Below are 19,741 nucleotides of genomic sequence, written 5' to 3' on the forward strand. Positions count from 1 at the left end.
ACAGATTTAACATTGCTTGACTCAAGCTGAAGTGACCATGGCGACTCAGGTCTTGTCCTCTGTCACATTTCTAATCGCCATCAGTAGTGACAGGGTCAGTGGAAAAGCGCACAGCAGAACTCTGAACAGGAACTGAACTTCTGTCCCTCTGCCACTTCACAGAGCCTGCTGCTACAAACACCACCACAAAGACAGCCTCCTTCCCCAACAACCGGTTCTTCAGAGACCACTTGTGCTGGTCATGTGTCCTACACCTCAGCTTGCCTGCACACACATTTTATTTGCCAGCAAGGTGGAGGATCACAAGGTAGCTGATGAGTCCGACACCTCAGATCCACTCCTTCCCAAGAGCGCGTTTGCAAGCAGGCAACCCTGCTGACTGAGGCAGAGCACAGCTAGCTTGCTGTCGGTCACAGCAGCAACAGGCAATCCTCAATCATGTGGACTTTTAGGATATGTCTACACTGCAATTAAAAACCTGTGGCTGGCCTGTGCCAGCTGATGTGGCCTAAGGGACTTGGACTAAGGGGCTGTTTAATTGTGGTGTAGCCATTTGGGCTTGGGCTGGAGCCCAGGGCCCTCTGAGGTGGGAGGGTCCCAGAGCTCAGGCTGCAGTCCAAGCCTGAATGTCTACATTGCAATTAAACAGCCTCTTAGACTGAGCCAGCTGGCACAGGCCAGCCACGGATGTCTAACCACAGTGTAGCCAGATCCTTCGGGCCCACCTGATGACCCAGAGCTCTAGAACACTGTACATGGACACGTTCCATTGACCGTCAGACTGTCCCCAAAAGAGGTAGAGCCCACTGGCACTAGGGGAAGGGTCAGAGGTGCCCCTGAACCCAAGAAAGCGGGAACAGAGACCTCCAACGTGTGCCCTGGATCCATGACCATCTTTCTTTTTCCTCCTCTGTCACAGCTCTGCCTTCTCATACCCTTCTACTCAAAGGGCAATGAGAGCAAAACCACAAATGCCAGGCACGGTGTAGACTTCAAATCTGAGGGAAGCTGGACACGCAGATGCTGCAGCTCTCTGAAACTAGACAGGATGTAGACTAGTGTTCTAGGGAGAGAGCAGACAGCAAGCACAGTATGAAAAAGCTAAAATACTGACCACGTGCATTCATTAATGTGTGCTGGGAAACCGGAGGAGTCCCCCCAACATCAATGAAGTTTGCAGCATTTTAGGCTGTAACATGAGTGTCACTTCTCTTCTTCAAACTCAAATAATTTTATTCATTACTTGATCTGAAAATGAGAGTAAGTGCATCTCACCTTGGAATTCAGCAACAGAAAGAGAGGGTGATCCGGGGTTGTCTGGGCTCGCCACTGAAGAACATCCGCTAAGTACAGGAACTGAAACAGAAAAGATAGGACAGAGAACATTCAAACTCCCTTGAAACATACCACGCTCAGCTTCAGTAGGGTACTATAACAACTGCTACCCTTGGATACATTCAAAAAGACTCAATTCTACCTTTCTTGCCTGGTCATTATCCTCCAGCTGGGTAACATCTCTCCCTGAAGCTTGTGCAATTCTTTTTCCAGCAACAAGGTTGCCCACTATCATAGAAGCAGGACCAACATCTGGGTTAACAAAATGAGCAAAATGAAGATAACTCAGTTTAACAAAGCCAATCATAATTAAATAACAACGAATAATTAAGCATGCATATTACAATAACGAATGTAATGTAATGTTAAAAAAATAAAAAAGGAAGATGAAAGGCTGAAACCAAACATCAGATCTGACAGAACAAACGTAACCTGGTAACACAGACTTTAACATGTTCAGTTACCAAGACAGCAACATTTAGAGACAAACATGAAGGCTGAGCTACACACTCTGCTTTAGTTACCTGGCTGTTTTTGTCGAGGTTTAGGCAAGTTGGTAACACAGGTATGAGGACACATCAAAACATTGCAAGGGTGCAGAGCACCCTCTAGAAAGCGCTGTTTCGTTTCTGAAATATGAATTCCTCCAAGTGGCGCCTTCGGTAAGGTGTTCGCAGGAACCAAAGCAAGACAATACACACCCACTTGGTGAATGCTGTCAATTGCCTTGAGGGGGAAAAAAAAGAATTAATTATGTACAGTGACATGGCACTTAGCTGGAACAAGAATTCTAAAGTAATTTATATCACCACAAATTTTACTTGCACCATAATTTGCAAATAAAGGGTCCAATTCTGCACTCACTGAATTCACAGAAGTTGTGCCACGACTTCAATGGGAGCAGGAGCAGATCCATATTTCTGCCTGTGCAGTCAAGCCCAACACTGATGAGGGAAGTTACTAAAATGTGGGTGATAAGTGTGGAAAGGTCGTGAAGGCCAAAACCGTGGCACAGTGTACTTAGCGTGTCTGGTGCAACCACAGAGACACAGTAGAATGTGAACCACAAGAAGATATAGCGGGGAAACATTTAGCTGCTTAACACTCACTATGTGCTTCAGCTTGGAAACCACGCAGAACAACAGAAATGGGTCATACTTGTGTTTCTATGAATGACATCCTTACTATTACCAAGTAAAATGGTAATGAAAGACTTAAAATCTTATGAATTTATAGAGACACATTGTCTCTTTATTCCTACATAGCTTTCCCCCCGGCTTAAGAGGCATCTCTCTTTACATTGTTCTCTTCAGTCCTATCCTCCCTCATACTTCATTTTCTGATTCCTCGGCCATATCTGCTCTTTCAGTTATTGCACCCTGCCGCCTCCTTAGAAATGACTGGCTACTTCAGAAATACCTGACTAAGACTGGACAAAGTGACCAAAAGTAGCTGTTCAATTTAGGGGCATACGGGAGACATGGAGCACTCCCATATCACACATGCTACTAACAAACATTCTAAAATAGAAGTCTTCTTTTGATATTCTGTATAAGTTCAACATTAAGTTATTTCAGAATCAAACAGACCAAAGGACACTGGCAAAAATAAAGACTAACGAATTAGAAATTGAACGCTTCTTTTGCAGGATTTGAAAATTCCAATCAAAATGAACTGCAGAAATCTGATTTTGCTCTTGAAAAAAATTCCATTAGCTAACACTCTAGAAACGCAGTGAGCTTATCAGAGGTTTCTTTGGCCAGTTTGAAGGTAAGGTTGTTTATATAGAAAATAGAAGTTCTGATATTCTCATTTGATACATTAGCCTTATTCACCTGAAAAAAGAGAAAGGACAGATCTGACTACCTGTAGAACCCTGCTCATCCACTGAAAACTATCCTCCTCTGATGCATCAGGGCGCTGCTCTGCCACAAGCACTATTCGATCATCATGCAAAACGGTCACAGAAAACACTGCTATCCTAGAACACAAAGGACAGAAGAATGCTAGGACTAGAAGAGATGCAACGTATAATGAACATAGCATGGTTTATTACAATATGGATGGCTGTAACTCCTGTGGAACTGTTTTCACAGACACAAACATTATTTATGCCAGATCATCACAAAATCACTCACAACTTGAGGACAAGAGGAAGTTTATTTTAATTTTCTTTTCTCAGATTTGAGAGAATTTGCACTTCACTACTACAGTTCACGTGTTATTACAAGCAGGGTTCAAAACATACCGGAGATGTGCAAACTTTCACTATATAACTTTGTCACGTACATTGACTCTAACCTACAACATCTAACTACTGAATCTCTCTCCAAAGGAGGTGGACAACTCTGCCAGATTAAAAGGTGGCATGTCTAGCTGTATATCTGGACTGATAGCTAGAAACCTGCTTCCTTTGTGGGCCAAACTGGCTTTGAACCCAGGTCGGCAGTGGGGAAAAGGCTAGCAATACCTCGACAAGCTGGGAGCCAATTTCTGAAAATGATGCTTGAATTGATGGAAGTGACACATTTATGAGGAAATAATACTTGTTGAACCTACAACAAAACTGTAACTCAATAGCAGTTCCTCATGCCACACTGCCACAGCTGCAATCCCAGGAGACACCTGAGCTGAATGCCCCTCTACGTAAGAGCAAGAAGTTGGGCACTGTAGTATTACTTTTGAGGGTCCTTCAGTGGCCCCAAACAGCCAGCTTGTTCCTCTCAGGGCATGTTGACAGATGCATCTATTAGCATGAGAAGCTGCGGGAGGGAGCTGTCTGGTAGGGTTAGATCTGTTAGGGGGAAGGGAACTTCTGTTCTGGGTTTTCTAGGGGTCTCAGTTCTGCAGGCTCTTGGGGTGAAGCTGTTGCTTAATTTTATTTGTCTTGTGTTAGGGGGTCTAGAGCTTCGGACAGGCATCCACATTTATTTTTTTAGAAATCAAAATACAATAAATATACAGATGATGCAAAGCTGAACAAAGTAGTACTGTGAAGTTTTAAGCAGAAACTTAAACACAGAAAGAAGAGGTCAGTAAGACTAATGATTTCACCAGGTCAAGGCAATTTAAACAATTTAGAATCAGTTTACATACATTAGGTTTCATGCTGTATGCTAGCAGGGGAAGCCACACTTTGATATTCGTACTCACAGGGTGGCATCTTGCCCCCAAAGCAAAGTTCAGTGCAGAACTTTCCCCAACCCAGAAAGCACTCTGAAATGCTGGATGAGCAGTGGATAAATACACAAGAATACAATGTTAGGGAATAAGTTCCTCTCTCAAAATATTCACCTTCCTCTGTAGACAAACTTCATTGGTTCTACAGCCAGTGCTGTGGCCACTACATCATCAGCGTTGTGTTTGCGAATGTTCACCACCATCAGGCCATCCAGTTTTCCCACCACAAACACCAAACTGTCCTGAAAAGACAACAGGCTAAAAAACAGAAAAGCCACACAAAATGCAAACTCAAGACTCCCAGCAATACAAGATCATTAACCCTAGGGATAAAAGAGTGACATTACATTATCACATGCATCTGAGGAAGTGGATATTCACCCACGAAAGCTCATGCTCCAAAACGTCTGTTAGTCTATAAGGTGCCACAGGATTCTTTGCTGCTTTTACAGATCCAGACTTACACGGCTACCCCTCTGATACTTGACATTATATAGACTTATACGAGGAAAACAGACTCTCTCGATAGAGAATCCTGTTGAATGCAGCTGTGCTCGCACAGAAGGAGGCGGTTAGTTGCCAAAGCCAGCTACTCGACCCAAGATGTGCCCTTGCTCTATCAAATAAGTTCAGGGACATGATCCTGTCATTTGGCTTTGAAAACAGGAAAACTAGGAACCCATGATCCAACAGCTGGAGAAGATATCTGGAGAATACTCCCCTTGGGAGAACAATACTAACCTGACATTCCAGCCTTAGTTTCATTTGATCTGCAGATTGTCGTACAAGATTATATTTCAGTATTCCTGTTCTAAATCCTCCTATCTACTCCCTACTGCATATTCTGTTAATTCAAGAGTGGATTTACTTCATGGGCATTTGGAACAGTTTTGTCCATTCATACTTACGGGTCCAATAAAGCCAAGCAATCCTGTCCTTGTGAAGGGTTGATCTGAAACAGGCACCCCTGCTGCTGTCACTGGAATGGTCTGATAGAAGACGGAAGATAAAGTTCAGATACACACCAAGGTACTTCACTGTTTAACTGGTACTGTGAAGCTAAAACACATTCCCCTTCTGTTTCAGTGAAAATCTTTTTGATCAAACAAAGAATGAACTAGAAAGCAAGAGAGCATTTACTGTCCTTCTGGCTGATGTGGTTGTAACTCACGCGGTGAGGTAGGCAAGTACAATCCCTATTACAGAGGGGGAGAACAGGCACAACAGGAGCTGAGTGACTTGCCCAAGGTCACACAGCAAGTCCGTGACAGAGCTGGAACATAACCCAAAACTGAGAACCAGAGCTTGTGTTTTAACCAGTTGAGTTTCACTAATAACCCTTCTTGTGTTGCCTCTGCTGGTTTCCTTACTGTTTCTGAGGACTACCCCACCTGGCCGGCCTGCCTCCTCCCTGCTACGTGCCTGGACGTCCTGATGTTGGAAACCCTCAGCGAGAACGCCCTCCAGAAACATAAGCTGGTTCAGGTACTGGGAGCTGGGAGGCTGGCTAGAAGATCTTTCCAGCAGTGAGGAAGATGGTCAGGACTCCTTGTATTCAAGAGTCCTGACGCATCGTTTCTGAAACAGAAAACCCTCCCTGATCGCATTTCCATCGATCATCTTATATTGGTGTCTGCAACAGCAGTGTCTGAGTGCCTCCCAAAAGCAAGAGGACAACAATGGTCACTTCCTTCTTTTTGTTTTTTGCTTTTTTGGGAATAGGCCTGTATATGTGAAAAAATTAGATTCAGATACTGCAGCAGTAAAGCTTGGGAAAGTGGTGGGTTTTGCGTTTCGCATCAAATGCAGTGAGGCTGACTCTTGTTCTTATTTCACCCTCTATTCAAACTGCTGCCAAGCCCTAAGGAACACAGTCTTGTGTATTATCCAGCTGCAGATTATTCAGTGTTCTAAGGATTACAGCAAGTAACCAAAGTCTACTTTTATATAAAAACCCTGTGTATGGTTTTCAATACACTAGGCACACTTACTTAAGCAATGTGGCAATAACTGAACAATACTAGGATGCATGTAGGATATTATGATGTGGTATCAGAGATCTATGTGAATAATCACCCGACTTTATGCAATAATATCCTTGAAATGTCTTAATGTAACTTTACATGCTAATGCTGTGTTGACACAGAGGTGAGGTGATCATACTTTGATTATGTACAGGATGCTAATATGAGCATGATATATAAAAAAAGATGATTGACTGCTAATGCTATTTCATAATTTGGTTAAAGGAAAAACAAGTCTCAGTTCTGATGCGTTACTGGAGGGGATGAAGAGAGGTGTATTTTGCCATGGCTTTTATTTAATTGATTAAAACAGATGCTGTTGCAATGAACATGAGCATACCTGTTGTGAAACCGGTCCAGAAAGGGTTACACAACTAGTAGGTTAACTGACTCAGTTTCAATCTTTAGAGACATAGTAGTAGATAATGTTTGTGTTTTGTGTGTATTTCTACATATATGTTGTTAGAGGCTGACAATGTAAAAGACGGTTACTCACCTTTGTAACTGTTGTTCTTCGAGATGTGTTGCTCATATCCATTCCAGTTAGGTGTGCACGCGCCGCGTGCATGTTCGTCAGAAGACTTTTTACCCTAGCAACATTCGGTTGCTAGGGTAAAACCCCTGGAGTGGCGCCGCTATGGCACCGGATATATACCTCAGCCGACCCAGCCACCTCTCAGTTCCTTCTTGCCAGCTACTCTGACATTGGGGAAGGAGGGTGGGTTTGGAATGGATATGAGCAACACATCTCAAAGAACAACAGTTACAAAGGTGAGTAACCGTCTTTTCTTCTTCGAGTGATTGCTCATATCCATTCCAGTTAGGTGATTCCCAAGCCTTACCTAGGCGGTGGGGTTGCAGTGAGATGTGATAGAGTGCAGAACCGCTGAGCCAAAGGCTACATCATCTTTAGATTGTTGGACCAGAGCATAGTGCGAAGCAAAGGTGTGGACCGAGGACCAGGTAGCAGCGCGACATATTTCCCGGATTGGTACATGGGCCAGGAAGGCGGATGATGAAGCCTGAGCCCTGGTAGAATGTGCAGTGAGATGGCCTGAGGGAACATGAGCCAAGTCATAGCACGTGCGGATGCACGTCGTCACCCGAGAGGAGATCCTCTGGGAGGAGACAGGTAGGCCCTTCATCCGGTCAGCCACTGCAACGAAGAGTTGGAGGGATTTACGGAAGGGCTTCATCTGATTGATATACGGACATCTAAGGAGTGTAACTGCTGTTCCTGTCGGGATGAATGAGGCTTCGGGAAGAAGACCGGAAGGAAGATGTCCTGATTGCTATGGAAGGCCGACACCACTTTAGGGAGGAACGCCGGATGTGGACGCAACTGTACCTTGTCCTTGTGAAAGACAGTATACGGTGGGTCCACCGTAAGTGCTCGAAGCTCGGAAACTCGTCTGGCTGATGTAATGGCTACTAGGAAAACTGTCTTCCAGGACAGGTATAGCAGCAAGCAAGTTGCCAATGGCTCGAATGTTGGAAGCATAAGCCTGCTGAGGACTAGGTTGAGGTCCCAGGTAGGGGCAGGGTGGCGTACTTAGGGGTAGAGGCGCTCCAGGCCCTTAAGAAATCTAGTAACTATAGGGTGAGAAAACACGGAGTGGCCACTCTCTCCTGGATGGAATGTGGAGATGGCCGCCAAGTTCACCCTCAAAGAAGATACCGCCAGGCCCTGCTGCTTAAGCAACCAGAGGTAGTCCAAGATGGTGGGGATCGAGACCTTAAAGGGAGTAGCAGTCTGCGTTTCACAGCAGCAGGAGAAACGTTTCCACTTGGCCAGATATGTTGACCGAGTGGAAGGCTTTCTGCTACTCAGGAGTATATGTTGTACCGGAGCGGAGCAGCGTAACTCTGACGTGTTTAGCCATGCAGTAGCCATGCCATGAGGTGAAGGGCCTGCAGGTCCGGGTGGCGGAGACTGACATGGTCCTGCGTTATGAGGTCTCGGTGGAGTGGCAAGGTAATTAGGCTGGCTATGGACAGGTTGAGCAGTGTGGTGTACCAGTGCTGTCTGGGCCACGCTGGCGCGATCAGGATCAGATGCGCTCTGTCCCTGCGGAGTTTTATTAGGACCTTGTGAACCAGCGGGAATGGTGGGAAGGCATAGAGCAGTCGGTACTTCCATGACATTAGGAATGCGTCCGAGATCGATCCCGGTGAAAGACCCTGGAAGGAGCAGAACGTTTGGCATTTCCTGTTCACGCGAGAGGCGAATAGGTCTATGTGGGGAAAACCCCACTTCTGGAAGACCGAATGAATAATGTCTGGCCTTATCGACCATTCGTGACACAGGAAGGATCTGCTCAGTTGATCCGCCAGAGTGTTCGGAACCCCTGGGAGAAAGGACGCTACCAGGTTTATCGAGTGGGCTATGCAGAAGTCCCAGAGTCGGATGATCTCCTGACAGAGGGGGAAAGATCGAGTCCCTCCCTGCTTGTTTACATAATACATGGCCGTTGGGTTGTCTGTAAACACTGACACACAATGGCCGTATAGATGCTGCTGGAATGTCTGGCATGCCAGGCGGACCGCTCTCAGCTCTCAGACATTTATGTGAAGCGCCAGTTCCTGCAATGACCAGAGGCCCTGATTACGAAGGTGTCCAAGGTGAGCCCCCCAAGAGATGATGCGTATGTCGTCAGGGACAGTGAGGGTTGGGGCGGATGGAACGGTAGCCCTGCACATACCAGGGAGGGGGTTAGCCACCAGTTGAGGGAGCGTAGGGTGCTCAGGGGAATGGTGACTATTGTGTCTATTGGGTCGCTGCCCGGACGGTATACCAAATTGAGCCATGTTTGGAGAGGTCGAAGGCGGAGCCTGGCATATTTGGTCACATACGTGCAGGCTGCCATGTGACCTAGGAGACCGAGACAGGTGCGAGCCGAGGTCGTCGGGAAGTTCTGTAGACCTCAGATGATTGTTGCCATTGCCTGGAACCGCGGCTGAGGTAAGTAGGCCTTGGCTAGATTGGAGTCCAGGGTAGCTCCTATGAAGTCTAGCCTTTGTGTGGGGGGCAGTGTTGATTTCTCCGCATTGAGCATCAGGCCTAAGCGTGTGAATAGGTCTGTGATAAGGCCTACATGTTGTGTGACTTGTGTCTCGGAGGTCCCTCTGATGAGCCAGTCGTCCAGATACAGGAATACATGTATCTGATGTCAGTCGAGATGTGCGGCGACTACGGCCATACACTTTGTAAACACCCTTGGGGCTGAGGAGAGGCCAAAGGGAAGGACTATAAACTGAAAATGCTGACGGTTGGCTACAAAGCGAAGAAACTTCCTGAGCAGAGGAAAAATGGCGATGTGAAAATGTGTGTCCTTCATATCGAGGGCAGCATACCAGTCGCCAGGATCCAAGGACGGGATAATGGTCCCCAGGGAGACCATGCAGAACTTCAACTTTATCATGAACTTGTTGAGGCCTCGCAGGTCTAGGATAGGCCTGAGGCCTCCTTTCGACTTGGGGATCAGAAAGTAATGGGAGTAAAACCCTTTGCCCTTTTCGTCTTTTGGTACCTCCTCTATCGCTCCTATGGTGAGGAGCGTCTGCACCTCCTGTAGGAGGAATTGCTCATGAGAGGGGTCCCTGAAGCGGGACTGGGTTGGAGGGTGGGAAGGCGGGGTTGAAACAAACTGGAGGTGGTATCCTTGATTCACCGTGCGTAGGACCCAGAGGTCTGAGGTCAATTGGGACCACGCCGGGAGGAAGTAGGAGAGAGGGTTGGAGAAGGGAGGAAAAGGATCCTGGCCTGAAACTGGTACTCCGTCCTCGGGCATACCTTCAAAAGGCAGACTTCGGTCCCACTGGTGGTTTCGAGGGACCGTGATTTTGGCCCCCTTCGGGTCCTGACTGGCGTCTATGCCCGCCCACCCACCCTGCTCGTGCCATCTGCCAAAGTCTTGCCTGTGTCTGGGCACAAGGTACAGGTGGTGAGTCTGGGGACGGAAAGGTCTGTGTTGGGTCACAGGTGTATATATGCATGCCCAAAGAACGCATGATGACTCTATTGTCTTTCAAGCTTTGTAGCCTGGAGTCAGTCTTCTCCGAGAACAGACCCTTACCATCAAAGGGTAAGTCCTGGATAGCATATTGTAGCTTCGGCGGGAGGTTGGAAACCTGTAGCCATGAGATGTGTCTCATGGTGATACCGGAGGCCAGAGATCTGGCTGTCGAGTTGGCCGCATCTAGTAAAGCCTGGAGGGAGGTTCTGGCTACCTTTCTCCCTTCCTCCAAGAAAGCAGCGAATTCCTGGCGGGAGTCCGGGGCAAGTAGTTCTGTGAATCTACCCACCTCCGCCCAGGTGCTATAGTTATATCGGCTCAGTAGAGCCTCCTGATTTGTCACCCGGAGCTGTACGGCGCCTGCCAAATACACCTTGTGGCCGAGTAGGTCCATTTGCCTAGCCTCCTTTGACTTTCGGGCTGGTGCCTGTTGGCCATGGCGCTCCCTCTCGTTGACTGATTGGAGGACTAGCGAGCAGAGTGGAGATACAGATACTCGTACCCCCGAGAGGGTACCATGTATTTACGCACGACCCTCTTTGCCGTAGGGGGGATGGAGGCTGGGGGACTGCCATAAGGTGTCAGCATTGGCTTGGATGGTCCTTGGATGGCTTTAAACTAGGTTCGACGGGGACAGGTGAGCAAACCCCACAGGTAAGTGGGGAACAAGACCTGGGAGATGGGTTGGAAACAGGAGGGAGCATGGGCTATAATGGCAGAGAGAAAGGAGGGTCAGGGCAAAGCTGGGAGGCAAGATCAAACCAGTATCTTAGATGCCTATATACAAATGCCAGAAGTATGGGTAATAAGCAGGAAGAACTGGAAGTGCTAATAAATAAATACAACTATGACATTGTTGGCATTACTGAAACTTGGTGGGATAATACACATGACTGGAATGTTGGTGTGGATGGATATAGTTTGCTCAGGAAGGATAGACGGGGAAAAAGGGAGGAGGTGTTGCCTTATATATTAAAAATGTACACACTTGGACTGAGGTGGAGATGGACATAGGAGACGGAAGTGTGGAGAGTCTCTGGATTAGACTAAAAGGGGTAAAAAACACGGGTGATGTCGTGCTGGGAGTCTACTACAGGCCACCTAATCAGGTGGAAGAGGTGGATGAGGCTTTTTTCAAACAACTAACAAAATCATCCAAAGCCCAAGATTTGGTGGTGATGGGGGACTTCAACCATCCAGATATATGTTGGGAAAATAACACCGCGGGGCACAGACTATCCAATAAGTTCCTGGACTGCATTGCAGACAACTTTTTATTGCAGAAAGTTGAAAAAGCTACTAGGGGGGAAGCTGTTCTAGACTTGATTTTAACAAATAGGGAGGAACTCGTTGAGAATTTGAAAATAGAAGGAAGCCTGGGTGAAAGTGATCATGAAATCATAAGAGTTTGCAATTCTAAGGAAGGGTAGAAGGGAGTACAGAAAAATAGAGACAATGGATTTCAGGAAGGCAGATTTTGGTAAGCTCAGAGAGCTGATAGGTAAGGTCCCATGGGAATCAAGACTGAGGGGAAAAACAACTGAGGAGAGTTGGCAGTTTTTCAAAGGGATGCAATTAAGGGCCCAAAAGCAAGCTATTCTGATGGTTAGGAAAGATAGAAAATGTGGCAAAAGACCACCTTGGCTTAACCACGAGATCTTGCGTGACCTACAAAATAAAAAGGCGTCATATAAAAAATGGAAACTAGGTCAGATCACAAAGGACGAATATAGGCAAATAACACAGGAATGCAGAGGCAAGATTAGAAAGGCAAAGGCACAAAATGAACTCAAACTAGCTATGGGAATAAAGGGAAACAAGAAGACTTTTTATCAATACATTAGAAGCAAGAGGAAGACCAAGGACAGGGTAGGCCCACTGCTCAGTAAGGAGGGGGAAACAGTAACGGGAGACTTGGAAATGGCAGAGATGCTTAATGACTTCTTTGTTTCGGTCTTCACTGAGAAGTCTGAAGGAATGTCTAATATAGTGAATGCTTACGGGAAAAGGGTAGGTTTAGAAGATAAAATAAAAAAAGAGCAAGTAAAAAATCACTTAGAAAAGTTAAGATGCCTGCAAGTCACCAGGGCCTGACGAAATGCATCCTAGAATACTCAAGGAGTTAATAGAAGAGGTATCTGAGCCTCTAGCTATTTTCTTTGGGAAATCATGGGAGACGGGGGAGATTGCAGAAGACTGGAAGGGGGCAAATATAGTGCCCATCTATAAAAAGGGAAATAAAAACAACCCAGGAAACTACAGACCAGTTAGTTTAACTTCTGTGCCAGGGAAGATAATGGAGCAAGTAATTAAAGAAATCATCTGCAAACACTTGGAAGGTGGTAAGGTGATAGGGAATAGCCAGCATGGATTTGTAAAGAACAAATCGTGTCAAACTAATCTGATAACATTCTTTGATAGGATAACGAGCCTTGTGGATAAGGGAGAAGTGGTGGATGTGATATACCTAGACTTTAGTAAGGCATTTGATACGGTCTCGCATGATATTCTTATAGATAAACTAGGAAAGTACAATTTAGATGGGGCTACTATAAGGTGGGTGCATAACTGGCTGGATAACCATACTCAGAGAGTAGTTATTAATGGCTCCAAATCCTGCTGGAAAGGTATAACAAGTGGGGTTCCGCAGGGGTCTGTTTTGGGACCGGCTCTGTTCAATATTTTCATCAACGATTTAGATGCTGGCATAGAAAGTACGCTTATTAAGTTTGCGGATGATACCAAATGGGGAGGGATTGCAACTGCTTTGGAGGACAGGGTCAAAATTCAAAATGATCTGGACAAATTGGAGAAATGGTCTGAGGTAAACAGGATGAAGTTCAATAAAGACAAATGCAAAGTGCTCCACTTAGGAAGGAACAATCAGTTTCACACATACAGAATGGGAAGAGACTGTCTAGAACGGAGTATGGCAGAAAGAGATCTAGGGGTCATAGTGGACCACAAGCTTAATATGAGTCAACAGTGTGATACTGTTGCAAAAAAAGCAAACGTGATTCTGGGATGCATTAAGAGGTGTGTTGTAAACAAGACACGAGAAGTTATTCTTCCGCTTTACTCTGCGCTGGTTAGGCCTCAACTGGAGTATTGTGTCCAGTTCTGGGCACCGCATTTTAAGAAAGATGTGGAGAAATTGGAGAGAGTCCAGAGAAGAGCCACAAGAATGATTAAAGGTCTTGAGAATATGACCTATGAAGGAAGGCTGAAACAATTGGGTTTGTTTAGTTTGGAAAAGAGAAGACTGAGAGGGGACATGATAGCAGTTTTCAGGTATCTAAAAGGGTGTCATCAGGAGGAGGGAGAAAACTTGTTCACCTTAGCCTCCAATGATAGAACAAGGAGCAATGGGCTTAAACTGCAGCAAGGGAGATTTAGGTTGGATATTAGGAAAAAGTTCTTAATTGTCAGGGTAGTTAAACACTGGAATAGATTGCCTAGGGAAGTTGTGGAATCTCCATCTCTGGAGATATTTAAGAGTAGGTTAGATAAATGTCTATTAGGGATGGTCTAGACAGTATTTGGTCCTGCCATGAGGGCAGGGGACTGGACTCGATGACCTCTCGAGGTCCCTTCCAGTCCTAGAGTCTATGAGTCTATGAAGGGCAAAGCCACTCTAGTGGGGGTATCCACCGACAGGATGCTCACTACAGGGTCCTCGACCTCCAGGACCTCCTCCACCTGGAGGTTCATGTTGAGCGCTATCCTCCTGAGGAGGTCCTGATGGGCTCTTAGGTCTATTGGAGGCAGCCCCAAGGAGGAAGTTCCTGCCACTGCCTCATCTGGAGAAGAGGAGGAGGAAATGCCGGGGACGAGCGGGTCCTGTATGGCCTCTTGCTCTTGCGCTGGTTCCTGCTCCAGCGGTACTGGGGAAACCGGTGGGTGGACTAGCGCTTCTTTTGTCCCAGATGGAGGAGGACGGCTAACTGTGGCCTCTGGTGTTCGATGCTCTGATGAAGCAGAGTGGGCCGGAACTAACGGAGCACCTTGGGCCTGGTGGTACGTCCAAGGTGTCCAAAAGGACCACTGGTGAGGTCCTGGGTCCTGAGACTGGGCTTCTTGAAAAACTCCAGCGGGCACATCGGAATCGCGGTCTTGGGCATAGTAGCTGTCCGCATGGGACGACACTGAAGTGTGTCTGGATGGCCATGGAGGAGCGGAGAAGCCCCGGGCAGATGTTCCAACGGACCTCGCTCCACTACATATTGGGGACTGGTGCCGGGAAGCATATCGGTACCGGGAGCGAGATCGGGACCTGCGACCAGATCGGTGCTGGGAGGTTGACCGAGATCTCGAATCCCGGCGTCGTGAATGGCTTCGGACCTGGAGCGTCTGCAGGACTGTGATCATGAGTGGTGCTGATCTGCTGTGCCGACAGAGGGTGGTCTAATCAAGATCGGTTTGCCTATGGATTGTATTACCCGCACCGGTGGTGCTGGGGGTAGAGGCAGTACCTAGTCTGTCAAGGCGATCAGGTCCCTCGCCTCTGAGAACGTCTCCGGCGTGGACGGTATGGTGAGCTCTACAGCGGCACGCGCCGGGGAGCTAACAGGCGCCGGACTCGACGGCCCTTATGGGACTGGAATCGATGGTGCCGACTTAGTCGGTGCCGCGGCGGGTGTCGGCGCTGGGCGATCCAACTTAGGCACATTCTCTGGCTGCAGTGCGGGTGCCGCTGAAGCAGCAGGAGTCTTGGCCTTCCTCAACCTCGGAGAGAGGGAGCGGCGTGGAGCTGACTTCGGTGCCGGCGACGCCCGGTGCCAAGAAGCTTTGGCCGTACCGGTGCGGTCTGGTGCCAAGGAGGCGCTTCTGCTCACCGACTGACCAGCGCTCGGTGCCGACGGTGGAGGGGTGAGAGCCGCCTCCATGAGGAGCTGTTTAAGTCTGATGTCCCACTCCTTTTTTGTTCATGGCTTGAAGGCCTTGCAAATGGGGCACTTATCTGTCAAGTGTGATTCCCCGAGGCACTTCAAACAGGAGTCATGCGGATCTTCTGTCAGCATCGGATTGTGGCAGGCCGAGCACGGTTTGAAACCTGGTGAGCCGTGCATGGGCCCCGGCACCGGGTGCAGGGAAGGGGCTAATCCCCGAACCCCTCTATCTATTACTAAACTAACTATGCTATTAAAGAAGTAACGTAAGCATAACTATATATATAAAAAAGGATTATAACTATATACACAGTAAAGAACGAGAAACTACGAGTAGCTAGGGAAGTGAAGGTCAGCTAAGCCGCGCTCCACTGTTCCAATGACTGACACGGGCGGTAAGAAGGAACTAAGAGGTGGCTGGGCCGGCAGGGGTATATATCCAGTGCCATAGTGGCGCCACTCCAGGGGGCGCCCAGTTGACCCATCGAGTGTTGCTAGGGGAAAAAGTCTTCCGACGAATGTGCACATGGCACGCGCATACCTAACTGGAATGGATATGAGCAATCACTCGAAGAAGAACATAATGGTTCTCGTCTGTCACTGTATTCTGTTAATGCAGAGATCAAAAGTTGTTGCATTTAAATTAACTGTGAATGTAGTGATATCATTGTCTTCATTTCTCTTTGAAGTATATATTAAACTACCTGTAAATGGTGAGAGATAAGCAATTACCTTATGTAAAACCATGTAGTTAATTACCAGTGTTGCTTAGGAAATAGGTTACCTCAAAGACACTATTCTTTACCCAAGGAACACCTGCTATCAAGAGACTGACAATAGCCTGCCAGGGATCTATAAAAACTCCGAGGCCCTGATCCTTTCATCTCAGATCTGCTTAAGCTTCATCGGGGAAGTCTGAGTTGCAAGACTGAGGTCTCCATTTCCATTCTGGATCACCCTGACACTGGGCATTGGACTATAATGTAATGAATGGATTCTGGAAAGCAGGGCCGGCTTTAAGCCGATTCCCCCTGAATTCAGGCCCCGTGCCCCTAAGAAGAGAGCCTAACTTTTTAATTTTTACTCACATGGCGGTGGTTCGGGTCTTCAGCGGTACTTCGGCGGCGGGTCGTTCACTTGCTCCGGGTCTTCGGTGGCATTTTGGCGGTGGGTCCATCAGTGCCATGGAAGACCCGGAGTGAGTGAAGGACCTGTGGCCGAAGAGACGCCAAAGACACGGACCGCTGCCAGGTATTCAAATAGGGTCCCGCAGTTCCTAAAGCAGGCCCTGCTGGAAAGTATCCTTTGCAACTCAAACTCACCATCTCTGCTATGAATCTGACCTAAGAACTCTCTTTGTATCTGTATGTATAATGATCTTTTAACCAATACTCTCTTCTTTTTTTAAATAAATTTTAGTTTAGTTGATAAGAAGTGACTGTAAGTGTGTATTTGGGTAAGAGCTGAAATATTCATTAACCTGGTGGGTAATGTGTCCAGCCCTTTGAGACTGGCAGAACGTTTTATGTGATGAAAAAGATTTTCAGTCATCATATTTGACTTGGCTGTCTGAGTGGGAGCTCAAGACTGGGTTGCTTTAAGGGAGCTGTATTTCTGGTCTCTGTGTAGCCAGTAAGGTATTGTAGAAGATTCACCAAGCCAGCAACAGAACAGCTAAGTATTAGAATAACCACCAGTTTTAGGGGATTGTCTGCCCCACTCTTTGCTGTTTGCCCCAACTGAGCCATCTCAGCATCCCCCTCTCCTCCCCAGTCACACTTGCAAAAAGAAACTGATACATAATTCTGCCCATCTCCTCACTAACTGAAATAATAAAAACATCTTTTGATCAAAGGTTATAAAGGGCATAAAAGTTATAGAAAGACAAACCTCAAACACATTCTTGGTGATTCCAAGGAGACCATAGTACGCTGTCCCAGTTGCACCAGAATTCACACATATTTCACCAACTTCATCGGTTTTACATAGATAAGGAGTTCCATCCGCCTTCACAACACACACATTGGCTAAAGAGGAAGAGCAGGAAGGCAGCGCTATTATCATCTATGTGTATTTTGGTAAACTGGTAGACAGAAATCGGCCTGCTGCTAAACAAAGTACCGTGATTAACTGAATTTTGACACTGAGCAGCTAAAGCAGAAACATTACACATAAACATGTGCCAAAAAGGAGGGTTTTGTAATAGAAATTTAAAAAGCATTTTGATAATCTGAGTAATGCAATCTCTGATTTATGTATTCTCTAGCTATGAAAACTACAAACTATCAAATCTCCAATTTCCCCCCCGCCCATTACATTCTAGGCCTCACTACATAATACCACAACCTCGTAGCATTTGCTTTTGAACATGAAGGCCAAAATACTATAATCCAGGGCAGCTGGTTAGGTGACTGAGGATTTATGTAGTATTAAAGACGACATGTTTAGATAATACCAATTACAAATTAATAATTCCTTTTGATTTACTGTTGCACATTTCATATTTGGAGACATTAATTCCTTAAATTAAATGTGTGACACACACAAATTAGAAATGGAAACAAAAAATGATTAGGCCACTTTTATTCCCACTGCCAGTTTAGGATTGGTTCAACAGATTTTCCAGTACTTTGTCTCGTTTTCTTTCCAAGCATGCCAAGCTTCCCACAGCTGTTGAGATGCTCTTTTGTAATCGAACAGAACTCCACTGACATGCTGCCTAAAATTTCCTTTTCTCCACCAACTTCCATTACTTCATGCTACATCACCTGGTACCACCCTAAATAATCTTTCCTTTACAGTTTGTTGATATTTTCCATTCCTTAGATAAACTATGTTTAGCTGTTTTAATATTTCTTCATAAATCATCTCCTCTACTGCCTTATTCTTGTTGCCCTTCTATTAAGTCTCTTCAATTTTCTACACCATTCTGGTACTGAGGGCCACAGAACTCAATGCTAATTTCCTGTGTGGTCTCATTAAAGTTCTTTACAGAAATTACCTCCTTCCTGCTCCAGGACACTTGTGTTTGAAAATCACAGCTCACACTGGCCTTTTTTGCAGCAATCAGTGACCCTCTGCCTCTGAGGCCACCCATAGGTCTCTCAAGATACAGCTTCCATACAGGCTTCTCTGCCTGTGCCAGCCTGCTGGGATTATTCTGCATTTCCCAATCCCTGGGAGAGTCACTATTTGACCGTGTCTGGGATGGGGTAGTACAAGATAACTCTCCAGCTGCGCAGGGGTGATGACGATGATAACGGAGCTAGCCAGCTCAACTCACCACCTCAGATGCAGAGGAACTAAGACCAGGATGGGATGGCCTAGGTGGGCAGTAGAGCAGCTGGACCCCTACTCTCACACCATCCTTTGTTATCCAAACTAGGGCCAGGATGCGGGCAGGGCTGCTGTCTCTTCAAGGGGGCTATCCAGCTCTTTGTTGAAAAAGGGAGCAAAACCACAGTATTTCTGTATTCTTCTGCCGGCTTGTTGGTTTCCAAAGATGGATGCTCGTGACCAGAAGTGATAATAGGGATAAGTAAATTGAAATTGTGTCCATCATTTACTCCGTGTGCTTGCACCTGTTACTGCTGCAGAGCCTCCTCTCCCCTGTCCCCACCTGCCCCCTGCAGCAGGGATTAGCGACTGACGACCCTTCCTCTACAGGGCAAGCACCCCTGGAAGGTATTTCTGTTCTTCCCTCCCTCTCGCCTCCAACGTGGAAGCACTGTTAAGTGTTGGCTGCTGCTGCAGGCTCCAGGAGGAAGTTTCATTCCTTGCAGGGCCCCTTCTCCCTGGGGCCTCCCTCCAGTCCCCACGCTGAGCTGAGTCCAGCCCCCTCGACAGCACAGGCTTGCCGGGCCCTTTTCTCCACTTGCACAGGCTCCAGCTCTCCATTGCTTTGGGATCTCTGTAATCAAGGTGTGAAAGTTGCTTCAAGCTGCATCTGTCTGAGCCAGCGTGTGGCCCTGAGGGGAGTGTTAACCAGGCCCAGGCCATGGGCTGGGCAGCAGCACCCATCTGGGTGTGTAGATTCTTTTCTGGGCTTCTGAAAATTTGAAATCGGAAGCCAATTCCTTAACCCAAGTCCCCGTCCGGTCCCATTACACCTTGCTCAGAGCACCCTGTGAAATTCTGTGTGTGTGTGGGGGGGTGGGGGGTCACAACCCTTGGAGCTACTCATAGCGTTTCTTACGGACACACGGGGTCTGGACACTCTTGGCCCCAGAGCAGGCTGCTGCGTAGACGGGAAGGGACGTGACAAGAGCCAGGACAAATGATGGGTATGTCCACACAG

General features: G+C 46.9%; 1 protein-coding gene across 11 annotated transcripts in view; it reads right to left on the reverse strand.

Moving 5' to 3' along the window:
• DIP2A (disco interacting protein 2 homolog A) overlaps nucleotides 1-19,741 on the reverse strand; it is a 223,301-nt gene that overhangs the window by 34,563 nt on the left and 168,997 nt on the right. For 8 of the 11 annotated variants that reach the window (XR_007768344.1, XR_007768343.1, XR_007768342.1 and 5 more), the window contains 7 exons: nucleotides 17,335-17,471; nucleotides 5,424-5,504; nucleotides 4,630-4,757; nucleotides 3,202-3,316; nucleotides 1,860-2,061; nucleotides 1,478-1,587; nucleotides 1,276-1,356 (listed from right to left, as the gene is read on the reverse strand). Coding sequence is in view for 5 of the 11 variants with exons in the window: in XM_050916476.1 (XP_050772433.1) it covers nucleotides 1,276-1,356; nucleotides 1,478-1,587; nucleotides 1,860-2,061; nucleotides 3,202-3,316; nucleotides 4,630-4,757; nucleotides 5,424-5,504; nucleotides 17,335-17,471 (854 nt within the window). In the remaining 6 variants the exon portion in view is untranslated. Of the gene's footprint in view, nucleotides 1-1,275; nucleotides 1,357-1,477; nucleotides 1,588-1,859; nucleotides 2,062-3,201; nucleotides 3,317-4,629; nucleotides 4,774-5,423; nucleotides 5,505-17,334; nucleotides 17,472-19,741 lie in introns of those variants that run through there. The other 3 variants (XR_007768345.1, XR_007768347.1, XR_007768346.1) reach the window with 3 other exon arrangements.

Source organism: Gopherus flavomarginatus, chromosome 10 (assembly GCF_025201925.1).
Source record: "Gopherus flavomarginatus isolate rGopFla2 chromosome 10, rGopFla2.mat.asm, whole genome shotgun sequence".
In the NCBI taxonomy this organism is placed as follows: domain Eukaryota; kingdom Metazoa; phylum Chordata; order Testudines; family Testudinidae; genus Gopherus; species Gopherus flavomarginatus.